This window comes from Petaurus breviceps, unplaced genomic scaffold (genome assembly GCF_028583685.1).
Source record: "Petaurus breviceps papuanus isolate PSGF00001 unplaced genomic scaffold, PetGlider_PUasm1.0 77, whole genome shotgun sequence".
Taxonomy (NCBI): domain Eukaryota; kingdom Metazoa; phylum Chordata; class Mammalia; order Diprotodontia; family Petauridae; genus Petaurus; species Petaurus breviceps.
In genome coordinates, this window is record NW_027186492.1 from 13,416,463 (window position 1) to 13,441,313 (window position 24,851).

Genomic DNA, 24,851 nt, shown 5'->3' on the forward strand with positions numbered 1-24,851 from the left:
CTCTCTCTCTCTCTCTCTCTCTCTCTCTCTCTCTCTCTCTCTCTCTCCCTCCCTCTCTCCCTCTCTCTCTCACGCACACACACACACATACACACACATACACACACACACACACACACACACAAACCGTGTGAAATCTTAGTGGGAAGGAATTGGAATAATTTTAGCAATGATTTAATTTGGCTTAATTTTTTGTAATGAAGGAGAACATCAGAGAAAGTTAATTGTTTGTTGCACCCACATTACAAATAACGCCTAATTTTTCTTTTTTTGGTTATTTTTTTAAAATGTGAATTTTAAGTTGAAAAATTTATGTTTGATTATGTTCAAGTTATGTACATCATTTTATTTTATGGGAAGGTGTCATCTGTCTTCTGTGCCCATAGGCTTAATGGAGTTTTGGGGAGGGGCTGGTGGGTGATGGGAATTGTACTGTACTAATAATTGTTTTTAAATTTATGCTTAAATGTTATAGAAAATTTACAGTACGTGGTACTAGTATTTACAAATGGGGCTCTCAAGGATTAGTTTGTTGTGTTTCATTGGTAAACTGGTGATAAAGATTTCTTCTAGCAAGTTAAGCAGTAGCCACCAAATGAATGTCTGCTGCTGCCATTAATTTACAGGGGTCAACAGGACAAAACTTCACGACATGATAGCTGATCTGGGAGATGATGAGCTACCCCACATCCCTTCAGGAATCATTAATCAGTCTAGGTCACCCTCAACTAGAATGACTGATCACGAAGGTGCAAGAGCAGAGGAAGGTACAAAAAAACTTAGCTGCCATGTTTGTTTATATTACAGAAAATTTTCATTCCAAAATATAGCTCCTTTTTCCTCTCACTTGCTGCTGTTTGAGTTGCTAATAGCAAGTCTTTAGTATGATCTTCAGAGAGAGTTTGGACATACCCTTGATAATACAACTAAATATACATTTTGGAATCTTAGTTTTCTAATTTTAAATCAGCAAATTACTTCCCATTTTATGTCAAGGAAGCATTGCTTCCTATATGGTTTTTTTGTAGGTTCTTTTTCAGGGCATCTTTCAGAAGCCTAATTTTAGCTTATTGTATGTAGTAGTCATTAGAAATTATAGTAATTTCTTTCAAGACAAATTCTGTTAAAAAAAAACTGTGCTTAGAGAAGAAAAGTTTAGTCCTTGGTTTTGTACTGTCTTACGTATATAAATATGTGTATGTGTGTGCACGTAGTCCCTAATAAGTTAACATTTTAGGATAAAGTATATAGATTATAGTACTTTATTTTGACGTTATACCCGATCTTTTTAGTATTAAACCTTTATCAGATGAAGTAACTTCTCTAGAATAAAGTATGAATTTCACCTGTTTTATAATTTTTGATATTAAAATTTAAACCAAAATTTGATAGATTCTCTGTATGCTAAGCTAACAGTTGATTTTTGTGATGTTTTAGTTAATAAAGCATTTCCAATAGTTACAGTTTCCAAATTATATATTTTGCCTTTTGTCTCTTTTCCTTATGATAAAATATTTTGTTAAATTTGTGAATATTAGGTAATGTGTATTTCTTTTTCTCAATCAGCAGCACCAGTAGTAATGATTACATTTTTAAATGTTGATAAGAAAGGGGAAGAAAATAATGACTAAATAGTAAAAGATTAAAGGACTAAAATAAAAGTAGCTGGGGGAAGGAAAGCCAGAAAGAAAACAATATAAAATTAAACTATTTTTTATTGCTTATTTTGTTTTTATTTAGACATTTTGAATTTCATATATTTAAATGCTACTTTATGAATAAAGAGCCTAATCCTTCTTTATTCATAAAATAGGGCAGCTAGGTGGTGCAGTGGATAGAGTGCCAGACCTGGAGTCAGGAAGACCTGAGTTCAAATGTGGCCTTAGACACTTACTAGCTGTGTGACCCTGGGCAAGTCACTTAACCCTGTTTGCCTCTGTTTCCTCATCTGCAAAGTGAGCTGGAGAAGGAAATGACAAACCACTCCAGTATCTTTGCCAAGAAAACCCCAAATGGGGTCATGAAGAGTTAGAAACAACTGAAAACAACTAACCAACAACAAAAAAGAATTGAAAGACTTCTGGGTAAATATACTCTATTGCTTAGCTTAGTTCCCACCTCCCTCACCCACAACATAGAGGAACTTTATAAGAATTTTCTGCAGAATAGGGTTTACTTTAATGTGGTCTGATCTTATATAGAGTAGGCCAATATTGTTCTACTAAGACAGTGGCCTAGAGGTAAAAAAAAATCAAGTGTATCCTACATAATTAAAAAACAACTAGACTTTTTGTTGAGAGAAATACAGAAATTTCTACACGTCTGTTTTTTACTTAAGAGTAGACAACATCATATTTTTCAACACATACAACAAATGATAATAAATGTTATGCCCAGTTAAAGGGAAGGGAAAAAGTGGAAGGTGAGGTGCTGGAAAAAAAAAAAGAGAGAGCAAAGGTACAGAGTCAAAAACACTGTTTTAAAGCCTGGGAAACAAAAGCAGAGTATTTCTCTTGGCCTCTTTGGAGTAGTGGGTTGGGGCTGTGTGAGAAATTTAATTCTTTTATATTTTAAAAGCATTTCCAGAATTATCTCACTTCCCCATGGAAATTCTCCTAATTTGTAAAACTGTCAGATGTCATTTCTCATAGAAAAGGGTTTACTTGCATGGAAGAATGCTGCCTAATTTGAGGCTTTTAAGAATATTGCTGCCAAGACTTCAAATTACCTTGTGTTTCTGTTTCTTACTCCCTTTGTGAAAGGTTTTTCCTCCTGATATAAGCATCTTCAGGAAGAAGATATAGATGCACAGATCCCATAGGGACCATGATATAAGGCATTCTCACCTACATTGTAGTCCCACTTCATAATCCTTAATTATTGAAGTACTGGGGAAACTCTAGTGTACCTTAAAGGTAACAAGGGCTTTTTGAAATCAATTCTGCTACCTGATTTTAGATCACCTAATTTATGTTGTTATATTTAAACTGCTTTGCAGGGGGAAATGATGACTTAGGAACTATAGAGTAATTTTTTCATAGTCGTATATATGTATATAGAAAATTTTTGTAATGTATATACATGCTTTATCCATGTATAGAACATTAAAATAATTTACCTAAAAAGGAAGTATTTTTCTGAAGAAGGTAATTGTCACACATTTTGAGTATAGTTTGCCATAGCAGTAGCTCTTTGGAGAAAGCAGAATTTTACAAAGCAAAAATATAGCTAAAAAATTCTTACCAGTATATATGCATGAATGCTAAATGAGTAGGACTGGCTTGTAATATGCAACCATGCCTTTTATGTATTTAATTTTTAATCAAAGGAATATTGAATGTTTTTTTTTTTTTTGATGCGAATGACCCAATCTGATGTCAATATTTTTATATGGGCCAACAAATTATTCAACTCTTGGCCTTCTCAAACCTCCCAGATGATCAGAACCACTTACTGATAAGAGTTGAGCTGTGTGTTATACCAGGAATATTGATTCTATAATGTTAAGACAGCCATAGTATTTTTTTAATCTCAAGGGGAATTATGGAATGATATTTAAACTCAAATTATGAAGATGTATCCAAGTTTGTGTGTGTGTGTGCGTGTGTGTACATGTGCTTAAAAACAAACTGAAAAAAATATTAGCCTTTCTAGTAACTGGACCATATCACAGCAAAATGTTACCTACCTTTAACTTAACAGTTAGGTTCTTAAAAGGAATCTAAATTGCTAATTACATAGTTTTCAAATTTTTTTTGGCATTATAAGTAATGATATCCAGTATGATAATAGAACTGGGGGCAGGGGGTGGAACTAAATTGATTCAAATTTCTGCAGTTGTAACTAGAGTTAAATTACTTTAAAACATTGCTGAGTATATCCATGCTTATTATTGCACTTGTTTTCACTATATTAAATCTCTTGGTGATTTATAACTTAAATTTTGTCTGTAAATGTTTGCACTTTATAAGCATGGCATGAAAAAATTTAGATAACAGCACTGGTATTAAAATATGGAGTTCATAAGTAGAGATGAATTTGATTTGCTGCAGTAAATTTGAAAGGTATTAAATTTCTCTTTAAAAGTAATTTGGATTTACTTAGTTTCATCTTTTTCAGTGTAAACAGTTATGAGTCATTGATGCCATTATTTGCTTTGTTTACACCATAACATTTTCAAAGTATAACATGTCAGAATAATGATCATCATCTTTATAATGTGTATTTTGTATATAATTTCTTCCAATTATATGCTGATTTTCAGATGTGGCTAGAATTATTTAGTAAATGTGTTGTTAAACTGATTCTTCTTTTTAGCATCATATTAAAATTTGCTTTTAATGTATAATTGCAAGTTTCTTTTGAGATCTTGCTTATATTAAAATTTTCAGAGCAGAAAATGAACATATCTAAGTTGCTTACCCCATCCCATTATTAACAAGTTAGCAGCAGTATAGTAAAATATAGAGGGAAAATAATTCTTTTAAATAATATAATTGTAGCTGCAAATAGAAGAAAATGAAAAATTTTAACATGTCTTAAGCATTGTGTATTATCCAAATGTTAATATAACAATCATTATTAAAATATTAAATAGTATTTAAAAACTAGTTAAATTTGATGTCTCATTTTAAAAATTGGATTTTAAACTTAATTTAGTAGTTAATTTTAGCTTAATATATAATAGTTGTTTGCCTTTAGAACAATTTGGGGAAAATATAAAGAATGTAGGAGAATAGTAGTCATATAACTTTCAAACTAAAAGTGATCTTAGTAGAAATGAACAAGAAAAAGTGAAGCCAAGAAACATTAAGTAACTTATATGAGATCATACATCTAGTTAACAATAGAACCAAGACTAGAACCCAGGTTTCCTGGCTCTTAATCTAAAGCCTTCATTTCTTTTTATTGAATTCATGTTAATAATGCTTCTGAAAAGGGAGAGAGATCACATCTAAGAGTGATCATAAAGTAGGTGGGATTCAGTGTACTCTGAAGAATAATATAGGGTTATTTTTCTCTATAGCACATTAATAAGGATCCTGAGTTTCATTGCAGCAAATGGATGTAAAATGTTTTAAAGCAGTTTCAGGGGGCGGCTAGGTGGCCCAGTGACTAAAGTGCCCACCCCGGAGTTGGTAGGACCCGAGTTCGGTTCCAGCCTCAGACGCTTAACACCCTTACCCACAAAAAAAACCCAAAACTATCCGTGTAACCTTGGGCAAGTTACTTAACCCCAATTGCCCTCCAAAAAGCAAAAAAAAAAAGGCAGTTTCAGTTTAACTGTTGTTTTAAATGTGTGCCAGGAGCTGTGTTTTTCATAAATTTAAAACTGAGTAAGCAAGGAGCTATAAAGACCAATAACATTTATTATTTAAGTAGATGCCTTTAAAATTTATAGAACACTTTTTATCATAAAGTGATTAATGATCCCTGGATTCTAGGTAACAATCTGAAATTTAGCATGAAGGTGTATAATCAAGTTTCTTTCTGTTGCCATCTCAAACTTCTATTTAAATCTTTCTATAGCACCTACCTTGGTTTTATAGGAGATGACAGTTTAGTTAAAAATACTGTTTTTGTAGATTTAATTACAATTAATATATATTTTAGCCAGGCATTTTGTGGTTCATTAGCTTCTTTTTTATATATGGGAAGTAGGGAAATTAAAGAAGTTGTATTTCTTTTTTTTTTTATGTTTTAGTAAAATACTGATTAGATTTCCCCAATATTGTGTTATTTTATATGACTCTTCAGCATTTAAGAAGCGGTTTTGTTCTTTATAGCTGAACCAATGTTTCCATCTGGAGGAGGCAAATCATTTATTATGGGTTCTGATGATGTTTTGTTAAGTGTACTGGGCCTTGGCGACCTTGCAGACTTGACGGTAACAAATGATGCAGACTATAGTTACGATGTAAGTGTGGTTTTATTTTTAAATTTCTTAATGATTTAATAAAGGACTCTTCATTTTCAGAATGACCTCTATAAGGAAATTAATGTTAAGATATGTTAAAAAGATGACATTAAAATGAAACTTAATATGTTGTGATGATAAATCTTTTAGATGTCATGATTTACATTAGTTGAGATTGAAGTTTGGAATGAAATATGATAAAATAGTTACAAAAGTCAGTTTTGAGTAGATTTCCTTTAGCAAATTTGCTAAGGCCATTTTTAAAGTTGAGTTTGCACTTCCCAAAAACAACAACCTAGAGTCATGCTAGCCTTAGACTCAGTTTTATTATGACTAGTTCACCTGTAATCAAGATTTATTTGCATTTGTTTGGATTTTTATTTCTGTTCAGATACTCAGTAGTAGTGTAAGTTTACATTAAATTAAGTGTCTTTTTCCCCCACATTATTACCAGTGCTGCTCACTTCCATATTCAGGTTGGATAAACTGTATGTTTTTTTTTTTTTTTAAGAAATATTTCTGAAAAGCTTTAAGTGTAAGCCATTAAATTTTAGTAAACATATGGTTTCTTTATAAGTGGTTTCAAATTCCTGTCAGTACAAGAGTAAGTATTATAATTGCCAGCATTATTGGAGGGTGAGAGAAAGTATTTTATTCCTTTTTCAATAATATAACTTTACTTTTCTGGAAAAAAAAGTTAAAATATACTATATTTTAAAATATCTTGGGAAAACACAGATAAAGATTTTGTTATAATTTATAGAAGGCCACTATTATTTTCAGTTGACAATAGTAATTCCAAATTTATTTTTCTGATTTAAAGAAATTTCCACTTGGCCTAACTACCTTTTACACTTATATATAGTTTTGCTCAATAAGGGTTCTTAAATGGTGAATATTTGTATAAATCGTATTTTTAAATAATAATTTGTACCATGCTTAAATTTTTAAAATTGAGCATGCAATACTACTTTTTGATGTCTTATAAAATTCTTTTAAAGTATTCAAGTTGCATCTAACTGTAATTATTCTCACTAATGATAGTTCAATTTTATTTTTTTAGTTACCTGCCAATAAAGATGCCTTTCGAAAGACATGGAATCCCAAATATACACTACGTAGCCATTTTGATGGAGTACGGGCATTAGCTTTTCATCCTGTAGAGCCAGTGCTGGTTACAGCCTCTGAAGATCATACTCTAAAACTTTGGAACTTGCAAAAAACAGTTCCTGCCAAAAAGCAAGTATTTAAATGTTAGCTTACTTTGTAATTTAATTAGTAATTGCTAGTTATTCCATCCCTTTTATGTCCCTAATTCAATCTTATCCTGCTCAGTGATTATTGCATGATTGTAAATTTTCTTTTTTATTTCCTTTTCAGGAGTGCCTCATTAGATGTAGAGCCTATCTACACATTTAGGGCCCACATGTAAGTCTTCCAGATTCAGTATGGATAAATACCCATAGATATTTCTCATTGTTAATCACACTTCAGGGCTTTTATATTATTCATCTTTGCAATTTGTGTTTTCCCTCATTGCTTAGTGTAGTACTTGTATAGAATATAATTAAATGTTTGCTTAATTTCAATAAATTCCTCAATGTAATAATTTTTTGAGAAACTCCACTATATATAGCAATAGAGATTAGTGTAAGATTTGATTTGATCTTTGTGCAGAATATTTTCTAGTGTACTATGTAATCCTGAGAGTTATCTTTAATGCACCTACATAGAAAGAAATAGTGGACTCCCATTGAAAGTGAAAATCACTTTGCACAAGATGTCTAGAAATTCACAGACAATAAAAGTCCATGAAAGGAATGAGCAGTAAAACCTTTGACCTTAACTGCATAAAATATTGCTAACAGGCAAGTTGGACTAGAGCTACTAATCAAAGAAGCAAATTTAATCTTACAGGTGTTACATTAGAGAATGGGACCCATGATTGGAAGAGAGAAGGAAAGAGTATTATATCTTACTCAAAAGGAACAGGATAGGCAAAAAGGGAGAAAGGGGCAGAGTAGCAAAGTAATTTTGTGGTTTAAGGAAATATAGACATAGAGACAAGTGAGGAAATCCAGGAATGATAAAGGAAGGGGGAGTGCTAGTAGAGAGCATTTGAATGAAGATCATTGGAAGTAAGAATAGAAGTAAAATTGTTATGAGAACATACTACAGATGACATAGAAAAGGAAAGAGGTGAATATGATTAATTGATACCTACCTTGCATGGAGATACAATGCAGTATAGTCACGGAGGACTTCTGTCATCTGGACTTTTTGTAGTATTCTCTTTCTTTGTCAAAAACAGAACAACTAATAATTTTTTGGGGGGGCTTAGTTTAATGACAGCTTCATTCTTCAAGTTGGAGGAAGCAGCAAGGGAAATAGCTAAATTCAGTATCTGATTATTTCCAAGGAGAAACTGTTTGCTAAAGTAGAAATGGAAAGGAAAACAAAACAAAACAGCTCCACTTTAAACTTTGTGCCAGCAAAACATTAGAAAGCACTAACTGACTCTGTACCCTAGATTTTTGGAGAACATATATTAAAAAGTTCAGAGAGATAAGTATGGGATTTTTTGAAACTTCTGTTGTGGAAGTAAAAGCCTAAGTGAAATGAAAAACTCTGCAAGTTCAAAATTCTTAAGGCACGAAAACAATTCCCTTAAAGAAGAAGAGGGCAATCCTTTTTTTTCCCCCCACATTGACATGGTTTTTTTTTTTGTTTTGTTTTTCCACTTTTAATTTTTTTTTAATTAATTTGTTTCCTTTTAGTTTACAGGATTCAATTCCACAATTCCTTGAGTTTCACATTTTGTCCCGCTTCCTCCCTTCCCCCCCCATGTTGGCATACAGTCAAGTATAGGATCTGTAAATACTTTCACATTATACATTAGTCAGGTTATAAAGATGGATTGTATCAGCTGGAATGAAAAATGGTAAAGAGGACATAAAACCAAACAAGAAAAGGAAAAAGATCAGGTATTTTGCTTCCACCTGGATATAAACTTAGTTCTTTCTAGTTCTTTCTCTGGATGCACATATTTCTCTCCATCATGAGTCTTTTGGGATTGACTTATATCACTGCATTCCTGAGAGGAGTCCAGTCTATCAAAGTTGGTCATCACACATACGTTGTATCTGTAATTGTGTACAAATTTCTCCTGGTTCTACTCTTCTCACTCAGCATCAGTTTGTATAAGCCTTTCCAGGTAAATATGAAGACTGTCCACTCCTCGTTTCTTATAGCACAATAGTATTCCATAACATGCATATACCACTTGTTCAGCCATTCCACAATTGATGGGCACCCCCTTAATTTCCAATTCTTTGCTACCACAAAAAGAGCTGCTATAAACATTTTTGAACATATGGGTCTTTCTCCCATTTCTGGGATCTCTTTGGGATATAACCCTAGGAGTGGTATTGCTGGATCAAAGGGTATGAAAGTATTTATAGCTCTTTGGGCATAATTCCAGATTGCTCTCCAAAAAGGCTGGATCAGTTCACAACTCCACCAGCAATGCATTAGTGTTCCAATTTGCCCACATCCTCTCCAGCATTTGTCATTTTCCTGTTTTGTCATCTTAGCCAATCTGACTGGTGAGATGTGGTACCTCAAAGTTGTTTTGATTTGCATTTCTCTAAACAATAGTGAATTAGAGCATTTCTTCATGTGCTTATGGATAGCTTCAATTTCTTTCTCTGAAAACTGCCTGTTTATATCCTTTGACCATTTATCAATTGGGGAATGACTTGTATTCTTATAAATTTGACTCAATTCTCTGTATATTTTAGAAATGAGTCCTTTGTCAGAGACATAGGTTGTAAAGATTCTTTCCCAATTTCCCACTTCCCTCTTAATCTTGGTTACATTGGCTTTGTACAGAAGCTTTTCAATTTCATGTAGTCAGAATTATCCATTTTACATTTTATAATGTTCTCTAATTCTTGTTTAGTCATAAAGTCTTTCCCTCTCCACAAGTCTGATAGGTAAACTATTCCTTGTTGTAGGAGACTGCATATACTATCAACCTTTATACCTAGATCATGCACCCATTTAGACTTGATTTTGGTATATGGTGTTAGATAATGGTCTATGCCCAGTTTCTGCCATACTATATTCTAGTTTTCCCAGCAGTTTTTGTCAAATAGTGAGTTCTTATCCCAAAAACTAGTGTCTGGGGGTTTATCAAACAATAGATTACTATAGTCATTGACTTCTGAATCTCATGTGCCTAATCTATTCCATTGATCCACTCCTCTGTTCCTCAGCCAGTACCAAGTAGTTTTGATGACTGCTGCTTTATAATACAGATTGAAATCTGGTATAGCTAGTCCACCTTCACTAGCATTTCTTTTCATTAATTCCCTTGATATTCTGGACCGTTTATTCTTCCAAATGAATTTTGTTACTATTTTTTCTAGCTCTATAAAGTAGTTTTTTGGTAAGTTAATTGGTATGGCACTAAATATATAATTTAATTTAGGTAAAATTGTCATTTTTATTATATTAGCTCGACCCAGCCATGAGCAATTGATATTTTTCCAATTAGTTAGATCTGACTTTGTGTGAAAAGTGTTTTGTAGTTGTGGTCATATAGGTCTTGGGTTTGTTTTGGCAGGTAGATTCAAGTGGGTAATTCTTAATGACCCTACTTAGAATACATAGGAAACTAAGACCAATTTAAATTTTATTAAGACAGATAATGCAAGGAAGAATACTGAAGAATATCCTGGATCTTATCTTAAAAGACCAGTGTTAGGACTGATAAAACTTAGTTAAGACTGACATGGCTTTTGGACCACCAAAATGTGTCTCAAAAAAAAAAAAAAACCAAAACCAGTTGGTGTTGGTGTGGGGGCAGTGCTAGGGGGAGTAGAGATAAAAGAATGAGATAAGGCCACTTATTGGTGTAATTTGGCTGATGACATGATGGGGAGGAGGCAGAATTGTTCAGCTATTTTTACATTTCATAATATATGAGAAGCAGCGTGGATGTAATATAAAGAAAAGGAGTCTTAAGGCCAAGAAGACTTTTCTGGCCCATTCTGGCTCTGTGACCCAGAGTAAGTCACCTAACCCATCAGTGCTCTAGACAGTTATTAAGACAGTAAATCAGAGGTAAGATTCTGACATGAATTGGTAAAGGGAGTTTCCTCATCCAGAAATTCTCTATACTAGTGAAATCAGAGGTGCCCAGTTCCTGTCTCTAAACATATTCTTATAATTGGGTTCAAAAAATGAACTTGTAAGTTATTAAATAGATGTGTTTAGATAACAGTTTGTCAGAAAAAGGTTGGTGAGGGGAGAGGGGGTTAATGGACTGCAAACTAAATATGAGTCAAAAGTGTAATACAGTCAGTCCCCAACTTTTGCAGGAGTTATCTTCTTAGAAAACAGTGCACAAGTCAAAACCACAAATGTTGATATGTTGAACCTTTGGAAAGTAGGGGGTTAGATCCCTACAACCACCAAAAACTGTAAGAGAGATTACATTTTTATGCATACAATTATTTATAACAAAACATTAATTCTGATAATATGCATCTTTCCTAACACAGTAACCATGAAATAGCCCATACCATGCAATATATAAAATAAGATGGGTAATATGTAAAACATATTTTCTTGCTACCTAAAATTCTGTGACCTTTTGTTCTAACATCTTAAAAAACAAAATAAAACATTGATTTTAGATAATATTCACTTCTCATAATGCATGAAATCTGTAGTACCATAAATACTGTACAGCAAATAAAATTCTTAAAACTAAAGCTTTAAAAAACCTGAATCTTATCTTCCACTGTGTCAAATGGGAGTGTGAAGGTGTTGTACTATACACTATACTGCTGTAAACCTCTCGAGCTTCCTGGGACTTTAGTCACTGCTGTTGGAAGACTCAAGACTGGCCAAATCTTGATGTCACCTGGCCCCCCTCCCTTCTCAGCTGGTAGATAGCATTAAAGATGTTGAAAGATGCACAAGCTTGAAATAATCTGTCAGTAATGTCTGCTTTGTGTGCTGTTTGGGATCCTTAAGGACTTTGGCATATGGAAACATAGCAGAGGCGAGTTGACATTTAGCTTTGAGGTTGCAGTTGGTGATGAGAATGACAGCCTTAATATCTAACCAGTTGGTCATTTAGACTGACAGCGGCTACAGACATTTTTTCAGTAAGTTTATTCTGACATATTTATTTTCTCACTAATCTATGTCACTGACTTTGCACACTTGGGCTTAGAGGCCAAAGACCTTGTTCTGTGCTTGAGGGACATAATTACAACGCAAAACTTGAGTTTTAAAGGCAAACAATGAAAATATGCAATGAACTCATGGGGAGCTCTTTACAATAGTAGGTAAATAAGACCAGTGATGCACTTAGTAGGATATAGCTGCTCCACAGATTTATGAGCGTTCACGCCTCTCATTTTTTTCTCTTTTGCACACAACCACAAATGTGTTTGGTTGCTAGTGCAAATGTGAAAATGAGATTACTAAAAATCATGTGAATGCTTGGAGTCACGGAAGTTAAACACCTGGATGTTGAGGATTGACTGTACATGCTATAACAAGTGTAATATTAGGCTCTGTGTGGAGGGATGTGTCACGTCTTGTTGTCCTGTAGATTGTATTTAGATTATGTTCATTTCTGGGTATCATATTTTAGGAAGAACTTGATAATCCAGAGCAGCAGTATCAAACTCAAATAGAAGCAGATTTCAGCGAGACACATGTTGACTTAGCACACCACAAATTAATATTATCTGTGCTGTAATATATTTTTGTTTGTTTTGTCAGACATATCCCAATTACATTTTAATCTAATTCTAGTTGAGTTTGACACCTGACCTAGAGCAGTGCTTCTTAAAGAAATGGGTATGGGGTTGTGATTTACAGTTTAAGAAGTGCTTGAAGGGGTCACAAGTGAAAAAAGTTTAAAGAAGCCCCGATCTACAGAATGTGCAGAGAAATGGAACTAGAATGGTGAGGTTCCTTGGGAATATTCCCGGTGAGGATTAGTTTAAGGAAACCAGGAATATTTAGTCTTGGACAAAAGCTGTTTAGTGAACTGTCATATGGGAAAGGATTAACCATGTTCTACTTTGCCCCAGAAGTTGTTGTGATGACAGAGAGGCAGATTGAATCTTGATATAAGAAAAAAAATTCTTGGTAGAGTTCTCCAAGAGACCAATGTATGCATCTGTTACTACTCATAGTGAGGATATAGGGAGAACAAAATGTCTCTGCTGAGAATAATTTGGTTTGGCTGTTGCATAGACTGCATGTATGTGTGTATGTATGTATGTATGTATGTATGTATGTATGTATGTATGTATGTATGTATGTGCCTTGACACCAGTCAGAAATTGCCAGATTATGGAGAGTCTTTATTGTTAGAGTCTGAATATTGGAAAAAAGAAAGGTCTTGAAAGATTTTTGAATTGACAAACTAGCTCTAAGAAGATAGAATTATAACTAGAAGTAATCTTAGACCTTAACTTAATCCAGCTATATTTTATTTACAGAAGATAAAATTGAGCAGAGATAATAAATAGCTTGCATATCAAATAAAGGTTGGGATTTGAATCTAGGTCCTGTCAATTATAAACCAGTGTTCTTTCCTCTGTGATACGCTATGCCTGGGAAAAAATGTTTTGGTGATGAAGGATGGATTGATGGTAGTTGGAAATAGAATAGAATCAGAAGAACCACTTAGGTCAGAATTTGAACGTTTTAGTAAATGCTTCTAGTCAGCATAGAAATTAGCCTTCAGGTTTTCATTGACTTTTAAAATAAATGCACTAAGTAATCTTTTCTTTTTTCTTTTTGTAGTGGACCTGTACTATCATTAGCTATTAGTTCTAATGGAGAACAGTGTTTTAGTGGTGGCATTGATGCAACTATTCAGTGGTGGAATATGCCTAGTCCTAATGTGGATCCATATGATACATATGGTAAGCACTAGATACGATGCTATCAGTAGGGCCTACAGATATAAATGTGTGGCTGTCTGCCATAGTAGAAAGCTGCTGTCATCTTTGTTTGGTTCTGCCTCACATTTAACATATTTTGATTTTGAAGTAGATCTTATTTTGAGGGTCTAGTTATTTAGCTGTGAATAATTTTCTACAGTCTGAAAAGATGTAGACATATAGTCTACAAAGAAAATTCCTTTATTTCTAAGCTAATTGTTAAATTAGGCAGGAGAAACTTAATTTTTTTTTTTTTAAGCAATCAGGGTTAAGTAACTTGCTCAAGGTTACACGGCCAGTTATTTCTGGGCGTGGTGCTGAGTGTCTGAGCCCGGGATTTGATCTCCAGGTCATCCCAACACTGGAGCCAGTGCTCTTACTCGCTGAGCCACCTGGCCACCCTGAGAAACTTAATTTTTAAGAAAACAAGGACAATTTCCCAGTTTTAAGAAATAAGTTTTCAAAGAGTACTGAAGGAAAAGCAGTGTGAAAGAAAAAGTGAAATGTAAAGATGCTATTAGTCTAACAGCACTAGTTTGGGTGTTGCCAGGGAACATTGACCACTATGACTTGGTTTGTCTAAGTGTAGAGTTAAGTTTTTTCTGCACCATAGCAAATCATGATGGTGATACAGCTTTTGAACTTCTGACATAAATATTAACTATGTAATTTGGTGATTCATTTCTTTCCTATCACTAAAGTAAAATGCCATAGTAACTTGGGAATATAAGCCCAGTTTTAAATGAAATTAGGGATTACTTAATGCAAGATTTCTAATATGTTATGAATGAGTTTTTAGTGGTAGTAAAGTGACAGATCCTTTTGATTAATAAACTAGAAGATTTATTTTGTGCTAGTATCTTAATAATTGAGTTTACTTTCTCTCCTTTCTTCCACTGATCCTTCTCCAGAGCCAAACGTTCTAGCTGGCACATTAATTGCTCATACAGATGCAGTCTGGGGTCTTGCCTATAGTGGCATAAAAAATCAGTTACTGTCTTGTTCAGCAGATGGCACTGTTAGATTGTGGAATCCACCAGAAAAATTACCCTGCATTTGCACTTATAATGGAGATAAAGGTAAGTGAATTTTGCTTCTAATGAAAAAGCAAACTTTTTAAAAAGACATTTGTTAAGGTAGAGAGGAGTTAAGGTTTTAATTCCTTTGCTTTTGACACAGTAACTAAAGATAGGTTTTTTTGTTTTTGTTTTTAAAGCAATCGGGGTTAAGTAACTTAAAGTTACATGGCCAGTTATTTCTGGGTGTGGTGCTGAGTAACTGAACCCGAATTTGATCCAGGTCATCCCGACACTGGAGCCGGTGCTCTTACTCGCTGTGCTACCTGGCTGCCCCTAAAGATAGGTTTTGATCAATGTTCTTTTTGGTAAAAGAGAATATTAGAAAATTTGTATTAATATTTTGTCACCTGTTTAAAGCAAAAGAATGTTTTACCTTTGGTCTTTAAAGGTCAATCTTCTAATGATTTAAATCATTTTAATGATTTAAATTTAATGATTTCAAAATAAGCTCTAGTTACTTTATGTTAAAAGAAATTAATTTTAATTTTTATAGCACTTTTTATGTCTCAAATTGAGAGAGGAGGTTTGGTTTGGTAGATAAAAGTGCTGGCCTCAAAACCTGGCTTCAAATCCTTCATATTGGTCACATAGGCAAGTCATTTAACTTTTTGATGACCTAAGACTTTTTTTTTTGAGGGCAATTGGGGTTAAGTGACTTGCCCAAGGTCATACAGCTAGTTTTTGTGTTGTGTCTGAGGCCGGATTTGAACTCAGGTCCTCCTGACTCCAGGGCCAGTGCTCCATTCACTGTGCCACCTAGCCACCCCCCAAGACTCTTAAGTAACAGAAAGTGCATTGGTCAAAGGAGTTTGCCCACCAGCAAATACCCCTGTAAACAGTAGGTACCATTCTTCTTGTCTCTGGTTTATCTTAGTTATTTTATAGCTAGTGTTTATTACCTTGAATCATTTTAAATGAAGCATGTATGTTTTATCTTCCTAGTGCATCTGTGCTTCATGTATATCTTGGGTAATTTTTTAAACCTTTCCCTATACTTGCATCAGTTACCTGGATGTGTTTTTTGTCCTGCATGATTCTAATAATTGTCCAGTATCCTAATTTAGTTGGTGTTATATAGAATTTATTTTCTTTCCAAAAGAATGAAGATTTCATAATGATTATTTGCTGTCGTATAATACATTCTTATTTTTCCTGACCTATTTTTAGAGCATGGAATACCTACATCTGTTGACTTCATAGGCTGTGATCCTGCTCATATGGTGACCTCTTTCAACACTGGCAGTACAGTCATTTATGATTTAGAAACATCACAGTCATTGTTGATGCTTTCATCACAGGTAGATGCTGGTAAGTTTGCTTGAGTATCTTGGCTGTTCTTCCATCATTTTTTTTACTGTTATCTTCTCTTGTCCTTCCTGTACAAAGGCGGGGTAGGAAAGTGGGGTGAAGGGGTGGGTCTTTAGTTCTCCATTTTAATAAAGAAAAACATTTAAGGAAAACTAACAAACACAGAGAGAGTGTGTCTGAATTGTAGTTCTCCTTACTCTCCACTGAAAGGAACTGGGGTGAGGAAGTGTTTCATCAGTTCTTTTTGGAACCAAGATTGGGTTTGGGTTTTTTTTTTTCATATAGCAAGTATAGATTGTGCATTTTTATATATGGATATATGACATAGTCCATTGTTGCAACTATACTTAAAGTCTTAGTAAAATCTTTCAGTTTTTCCCCACTGACATAGTATTTAAGAACTCAGTGTTGCCTCCATACTATAATGATTAGGAGGTTTTTTTTTTTTTCAAAATTTTATTTTAGACTCAAACACCAGAACCTTTGCCTGTGCATTTTTTGTGGTAGTATCTTAATTATTTATAATTACCTTTAGCCCTGGGGTATGGGAAATGATGCCCCTTGCCCCAGATCTACAGTTCTTTCCTCTAGTTTGAAACCAAAGCCAAAACTCCTGTAAGTGCCCAGAGCCAGGGACAGAGAAAAGAGACAAAAACATATCAAACTTAAATATTGGAATTTAAATACAAAGTTAGAAAGAAAAGAAAAAAGCATGTCATGTGCATCGTAGAACATGAGAGAATTCAATGTGTAACAATAGATTTTCATTTCAAGAAAACCAAATGATAAATAATACTCATGTTGAGAATTGTCCACTTTTTCTTTGCTTCCTTGTGAGTTTTCTTTTGTTCTCTGCTGTGCACTTTTTTACTCTGTTCTTTTTTTTATTCTTCCCCCAAATTCCCCCCAGAAGGCTACAATAAAATTTATATATGTTTCTCTATAGCAATACACACACACACACACACACACACACATGATCTTTGTTTTTTATGTATGATTATATCTTGTTTCCTTTCTCTCCTGCCTCCTCTACTTTACTTCTATCCACTACCTTGCCCTCTTGTAATTTGGCTAACCCCCCTCTAAGGATTCCTCCCCTATCCTCCCATTCCCATAAATCTAAACACCTTTCTATATCCCTATTTTACCTATTCCCTCACCCTCCTCTCTAAGGATCCCTCCCTTGTCGTCTTCCCCCTCCCTATGCCTCTACCGTTTTATTTTTTCTGAATTTAGAAGACTTTCATACTTTTATATGTATGTGTATGTATTTTTCCCTCTTAAACTCATTCCCGATTAAAGTAGGTTACCAGAATTACCAGCCCTCCTCCCCCCATCTAATTCCTCTGTATCAATTCTTCCTTTTGCACCTCAAATTACTCTTTTAAACTGTTCCTAAATGGTTTTACTTTTTAAATTCATATCCTTCTCGTGTTTACCCCAATCTTTTTTATAAATTATCTAATTATTGATAAGAATTTTAGACATCCATCTTACATTTTCCATATATAAAAAGTAAACAGTTTATCCTTATGGATCCCTTTTAATCACTCTTTGTTTATATTTCTCTTGGTTCTTATATGTTGAATTTTGTATTAAGTTCAGGATTTTTTTTTTAACAAAGTCTTGAAAGTCTGAGCGTTTATCAAATGTCCATTTTTATTTTCATACAGGATAATATTTAACTTTGCAGAGTATGATATTTTTGGCCGGAGCCCCAGTTTTTTTTGCTCTTTGATATGTCGCGTTCCAAGACCTTCAGTCCTTTAATGTCTTTGCTGCTAGGTCTTGTGTAATTCTAATTGTGGTACCATCATATTTAAATTATTTTAATCTTGATGCTTTTTAATTTGTTTTTTTCTTGAGCTGGGGGTTTCAAAATTTGACCATGATATTCCTTTGAGTTTTTCTCATAGGAATTCTTTTAAGTGGTGATTGATGGATTTTTTTCTATTTCTACTTTCCCCCCTTGTTCTAATGCTTCAGGACAATTTTCTTTGATTATTTCTTCTATTGTATCAAGATTCTTTTTTTGATCGTAACTTTTAGTTGTTATTTTAAAATTTTTCTTCTTGACTTATTTTCCAAATATGTTGTTTTCTTGTTTTACTTTCTCTTCTATTTTTTAATTATTCATATTTTATTTAATCATCTCTTGGTCTCTTAAAATTTCACTGGCTTCACTTTGCCCAATTCTAATTTTTAAGGTGTCATTTTCTTCCCTAAGATTCTGGATCTCCTTTTCTAATTGGTTAACTTTCGTTTCATATCCTTCTTGTTTTTCTTGGATTTTTCTTTCTTTTTTAGTTTTTCCTTCATCTCTGTCATTTGATTTTTGAAGTCCTTTTTAAGATCTTCTGTGAATTCTTTCTGGGCAGGTGACCATTTGACATTACTCTTTGAGGGTTTCTTTACTTGAATATCCTTCTCTGAAGATGAACCCCCAGTCAGTCATCTCCATTCCCAAAATAGTTTTCTGTGATTGGATTCTTTCTCCTTTGCCTGTGCATTTTTGGTGGTAATATCTTAATTATTTATAATCACCTCTAGCCCTGGGGTATAGGAAATGGTGCCCCTTGCCCCAGATCTGCAATTCTTCCCTCTAGTCTGAAACCAAAGCCAAAACTCCAATCTCAAACCTCCTGTAAGTGCCCAGAGCCAGGGACTTTCCACCCCACTGCGTGTGTACTGGTTCCTTCTGGCCCCTACTGCTTTTCTTAGCACAGCTGGGTCTGGTGTTTCCTCCTTCCTACAGCTCAGACAGCCAACTCCCCTCGCTTATCCCCAGGGTAGAAGGCAGAGGCAGTCTCTCTAACCAACTAACCTCACGGCTTGCTGCTTGTTGTAAAAGAGGCTAGCTGCTTACTTTTAAGATGGAACCTAGCCTAGAGGTGTTTACTCTTCAAGGGGACCAAACCTAGTCCTGGGATTTTTCTTCTGATCTCAGATTTTCCCTGGAGGACCCCACTTATGCCCCTGTTTTTATTTATCTGCACCCACACTTTGTTTTGCCCTAAGGTGCTATTTTAACTCTTTTGTGGGGGGAAAATCTTGAGAGCTAGGAATTTTCTGATCTACTCTGCTATATTCCCAGAATCCTCTCTGATTGGGAGTTTTAAAACCAGCAATAATAAATTTAAAAAATCATACTATATTTAAATTCTCTTCCTGGCCATGGCCTTAAGACTCATCTATACCACATATGAGCCACAGTGGTGGATCTCATTGGATTGAAGTCACTTAGTGCATATAGAAATTAGGTTTTGGGGGTATTTTGTGGAGTAAAGTATTTCATATTTGACTGAGGCTTAGAGGTTAAGTGGCTTGCTCAAGTTTTCACACAGCTAGTAAATAGCAGTTTCTTCTGTAAAATGGGAATAATATGTATACTACTTCACATGGTTACTATGAGGGTGAAATGAAGTGCTGTATATAAGATGCTTTATAATCATAAACTGCTTTATAAATATAAGTTTTGTCTACTCTGTCCTTGAATTTAATCTAGAATTGATAAAAAGGTAATTTTTTTTCTTTCCACAAGGCTAATTTTTATTGTTTGGTTTTATAAAAAGTCTCTAGCACCTCTCTTCTGTCTCATAATGACCTTATGTAGTCTTTATAAATTAAATGAAATACCTTGGATTTTTTTAATCAGTAGTAATATTTGGTGTGTCTCTTATGAAGTTGTATTATGTTGAGTTTTGTTACTGATGTTGTATACTGATGTTAAATGTAGAAAAATCCACCAACATATTAATCTTAAATTTAATGACTTCCCATGTAGAATGAGTAGTGAAAGGGAGCCATAAACATCACCCCCAAACTTTGATGACTTAGGACTTAATGTTAAGTAGAGACCTTAATTTACCACTGATTCCCTATTTAATAGTTCAAACTTTGTAAGAGATTATAATCTATTGTGATTAGTACAAGATGTGGTAGTAAAGAAAACTAAATGAGTCATTGGTTGTACTTTTTCTTCTCCATCCAGGTTTACAATCAAATAATCATATTAACAGGGTAGTAAGCCATCCCACACTTCCTGTTACAATTACTGCTCATGAAGATAGACACATCAAGTTTTTTGACAATAAAACGGGTAAGTTGGTTTTGTTATTTTCATCATGAGGATATTATTACCCTTTTTTAAACCTTATTTCTTTTGGAATTAATAATTTCAAAATTATCCCATTAAGTAATGAATCTATGAATCTTTACTTTTTAAACTTTTTGCCATGCTATGCTTTAATCTCAAGAATATAAAGGTAGGAAAGTTGCTGATATGTAATATATTTTAGCCTTAAAATTTGGAATGCCAGAACTAGGAAGCACTCCTTTGAAATGAGGAGGAAAAAAAAAGACCAAATAAATGGAAAATAAAATGTTTTGTCCTTAAAAAATTTTTTTAGCTTAATTTTTTTTTTTTAAACAATCGGGGTTAAGTAACTTGCTCAAGGTTACACGGCCATGTATTTCTGGGTGGGTGCTAAGTGTCTGAGCCCGGATTTGATCCCCAGGTCATCCCGACACTGGAGCTGGTGCTCTTACTCTCTGTGCTCTTACTAGCTCTGCTACCTGGCTGCCCCTAGCTTAATTCTTCATTAACTTCACACATCTCTGCAGTAATGATGGATAATTTTTAATGACAGTAATATTCTTTATCATCAAGAAATGATTGCATTATTTTAAATTCACAGTTGCATTTACATAGTGTTTTAGACACGCACACATGTGTGCATGGCAATTTAGAGTGACCTTATTTTGTTAGGAACAGCCCAGCATTTGAACAGTCACGGATTGTCAGGACTGGGGAAAATGTGCGTGAGTTATAGTGCGTGTCTGACTTTAGTAGGTAACAAGTCACAGCAAAGATTGCTTGCCATTCCCCACTTAGAAGAGTAGTTTTGGTTATGCTTTTCTCTTGTCTCCTTAAATCCTAAGCACTTACTTCTAAAATGTTCATTAAATTGCTTTTTACAGTGTCTTCAGTTGAAGCCTGAGTCAATTCAAAGTAGTTTCTTTAGGCCAAGGGTTAGGATCATGAACTTGTTTTTGTCTGTATTTTTATTTCAGTAGTACTGGTTTCCTTACAATCTTGGGGTTTTTGTTTGTTTTGTTTTGTTTAAATTTTATGCATTAAAAACATTTTGAAAGCAGGTGTATAGATTTTTTTTTTTACCTGATTTCCAACCTGGGTCCATGGCCAGCTTTTGTTTACTTGTTCCTGCAGCATGAAATAATTGACATCTCAGTAGAACAATGAACTTGATGAATCTTGAATTTTACTTAGGAAGTTACATCCATTAAACAATTGCTTATATTTCCAGTCTACTTATGTGTTGTAAAAGTAAATTCAGTTCTGCAATTTATTGTAATTTTATGTAGAATCTAGTGATAGGATTTTGTAGTCAGTGGTAAATTTTCAGTATATACAACATGTTGCAAATTCATTTTGCACAGTTGGTTATTTGAGGCTACAAGAACTTAGTTGCATGTTAGGATTTTGCTTTTATGTGAAACTGTTGCTATTAACATGTTTTTTATCTCCAGCCTCCTCATCCCCAGAGTAAATGACTTGGAGAAACTTGACATTCTTTATTATGTTTCATATAGGTAAAATGATCCATTCTATGGTTGCTCATCTGGATGCTGTTACAAGTCTAGCAGTAGATCCTAATGGCATCTATTTGATGTCTGGAAGTAAGTTTTAATATAATCCATGATGTCTGAATGTTGTATGCTAATTGTGGTTCTTTTGCAAAATCTGATTAATTGTGGTCTTCTTCCATAGGTCATGACTGTTCCATTAGATTGTGGAATTTAGACAGCAAGACGTGTGTGCAAGAAATAACAGCTCATAGGAAGAAATTGGATGAATCCATTTATGATGTAGCTTTCCATCCATCAAAAGCATATATTGCCAGTGCAGGAGCTGATGCCCTTGCCAAAGTATTTGTGTGACGTAACAAATATCTGCAATTTAATAGCAGGTCTTCTTGGACAGAAAGAGGGAATGCATCACTGCCATCAATGAGGTTACTGATAAGACACTACGTATGATCTGCCTAGGCAAAGGCTATTTTGGGGCAGGTATAAATTGGTGAAAATCACCACATCTTGAATAATGTCAGGCTCATTCATTTAACTGTAATTACTGTATTTTGTGGGGGCAAAAAAAGGAAACCAGTATTTGTAGCCTTTACTGGATATGAACTGAGCATATGTCTGTTCATTACGTGTCTAAGCCAATGTGGAGTCTGATCTTACAAAAAGACTTATTTTGGACTCTGTGTGCTGCCTTAGGGTTAGGATGTGGTGCTCTCGTGGGGGGAAGTGAGCTCCAAGAGTAGCTTTCTTTTCATCTCTTAGTGATCTTCTCTGTTTATCAGTTGAATGCCACAGATTCCCTTTTAAATTTATTTTGCTTTAAAGAAAAGGAAATTTAACTTAAAATATTTTAGCATTAGTTGCACAAAATGTTTGGATAAAATTCTAGTTTTTATAAGTCTTTTTATATATTTAGCCTGTCACAACAGTGCTCAAGATTGTATTGATAATGTTTTTTCTGCATTATAGAACCCTAAAACACAGAGATCTCACTGACCCGCTGCCGTGTAACCACTCTTCCCTTCTTTTGCCTAATACAGCTCAGCTAAGTCCTTCCATAAGGATGCTAATTCATCATCATCATCATCATCACATAACTGTCTTCATAAATAAAGGACTGTAAAGAAAGATGTGTTAAAATGAAACACTGGGGCTTACCACCCCCAATGAACTCTTTAAAATTAAAAAAACAAAAACAAAAAACTAATCTTGGCATCCTATCACTATGTGATATTTTGTACATCTTACTGTATTTACAAGTTTATTTATCAAGGATTACCCATCTTACTCTAATGGCCTATTGTTATTTATTTCACTTTTTTTTGTTGGTCTTTATATCCTTTATGTATGTGCTAAAGGGCCCTGTATATCTATTATGGCATTCTTTGAACAGTCTAAAATAGACTAAAAATTGATAATTTCATAGTTTAATTTACAAACCAAGTTATTTTTCTCCCGTTACATATCTCAGTTTACCACAATTCCAGAAACGCTATCTTGTTTAAAAAATATTTGGAGTGAAAATGTTATATTTGCATTACAAATAGGACACAAAAGTAGTTGAATCAGGATTCAGAAATCTGCTGTGTTTGGACTAGTTATCCCTGTTTTTATTTTTTCAGATGTGCTTAATTTTACAGTGTATCTAAAGATTTTGTTTGTGTAATGCATGATTAAGACAATAAAGTATTTTTTCTAGTCTTCCACAAAACTTTTCTGATCAGTTTGCGAGTTTTGATGAGTTTTGTAAGGTTTTTGTTTTACAAACTATGAATCAGCAAATTTTTAAGATTGTACCACATAGCAAAAGTACAGCTGTTGAAAAATAATGTATATAAAATGCATATAATAAATATTAAATGGTGTACCTGTATGTTACTGTTGGCTACATTATTTTGTGTTGAATAGCAATAAAGTGTAATGCTTTATTCTTATTCATTGAATTAGAGAATTTTTTAGATCCTGTAGTTTTTATGCTGCTTAAAACAGCATTTGAACTTTAAATTTATGTTAGTTTATCAGTGTTTTGAAAATATTTTTCTTTAACAGTACAGTTGACACCAGTTTTAAGAATAATTTTCCAGGAGTTTCATCTAAGATGGATTTTCTCTTGCAGATCCTGAAATTGAATTTTGGTAATTGTATCTACTAAGAAATTATATTATGCACATTGCCCCACCGTTATTTTCATTTAGATTGTTTTGAAAAGTAATTAAAATGTCTGATCTCTTCTCTCCCTTTTCCTTCTCCTCGCCTCTCAAAAGTCAGCTCAAAACATTAATGATTAATGAGTCTCTTCTCTCCAATTCAATTTGTCCTAATCTAGGAAAGAAAAGGCATTAAAGATCAAATTGAATTTTTAAGCAGTCCCCAATCTATGATTTAGTGTATCAGTCATTTGGATCACCAAACTTACTTTCCCATATAAACAGTGTTATAGATGATATTTAATCCCTCAGCCTAATTCTTTTTTTTTTTGGAGAGGGGAAGGTAGGGCAGTTGGGGTTGTGACTTGCCCAAGGTCACATGGCTAGTTTTTGTGTGTTAAGTGTCTGAGGTCAAATTTGAACTTGGGTCCTCCTGACTCCAGGGCTCTATTCACTGCGCCACTTAGCCACCCCCCTCAGCCTTATTTTTAAAAACTTAGAATGTATTTAAACTGGTAATATTGCTATAAAATACCATTCCTACCTGTAATAATGTTTCTGTGCAAATATCTTCAGAATTACAAGTTGGGCACCAGAACCTAACACAAGCCCATCTATGGCATACATCAGAGTGGTTCTATCTCACCACCTGGAAACCTCTTTACGTGGGCTTTTCTTTGCATTGTGGCCACCACCACCTGTTACTTTCTGCTAGAGACTTCTTCCTAGCCTAATAACGAATTCTGTCTCAGCTTTTCTCACTTTCTCCAGCACCTTAAAAGCCAGGGTGCAAGGAGGATTTTTTACAGCA

General features: G+C 34.0%; 1 protein-coding gene across 4 annotated transcripts in view; it reads left to right on the forward strand.

The window, feature by feature from the left end:
• The window catches only part of STRN3 (striatin 3), a 104,784-nt gene extending 81,018 nt beyond the window's left edge, over positions 1–23,766 (forward strand). For 3 of the 4 annotated variants that reach the window (XM_069105996.1, XM_069105995.1, XM_069105997.1), the window contains 10 exons: positions 627–767; positions 5,787–5,917; positions 6,981–7,156; positions 7,298–7,345; positions 13,757–13,878; positions 14,808–14,975; positions 16,143–16,283; positions 20,278–20,385; positions 21,900–21,986; positions 22,078–23,766. In XM_069105996.1, coding sequence (XP_068962097.1) covers positions 627–767; positions 5,787–5,917; positions 6,981–7,156; positions 7,298–7,345; positions 13,757–13,878; positions 14,808–14,975; positions 16,143–16,283; positions 20,278–20,385; positions 21,900–21,986; positions 22,078–22,247 — 1,292 coding nt within the window. In that variant the 3' untranslated portion in view covers positions 22,248–23,766. The remainder of the gene's footprint in view (positions 1–626; positions 768–5,786; positions 5,918–6,980; positions 7,157–7,297; positions 7,346–13,756; positions 13,879–14,807; positions 14,976–16,142; positions 16,284–20,277; positions 20,386–21,899; positions 21,987–22,077) is intronic. The other variant, XM_069105998.1, reaches the window with a different exon arrangement.
• Positions 23,767–24,851: the final 1,085 nt, after the last annotated feature.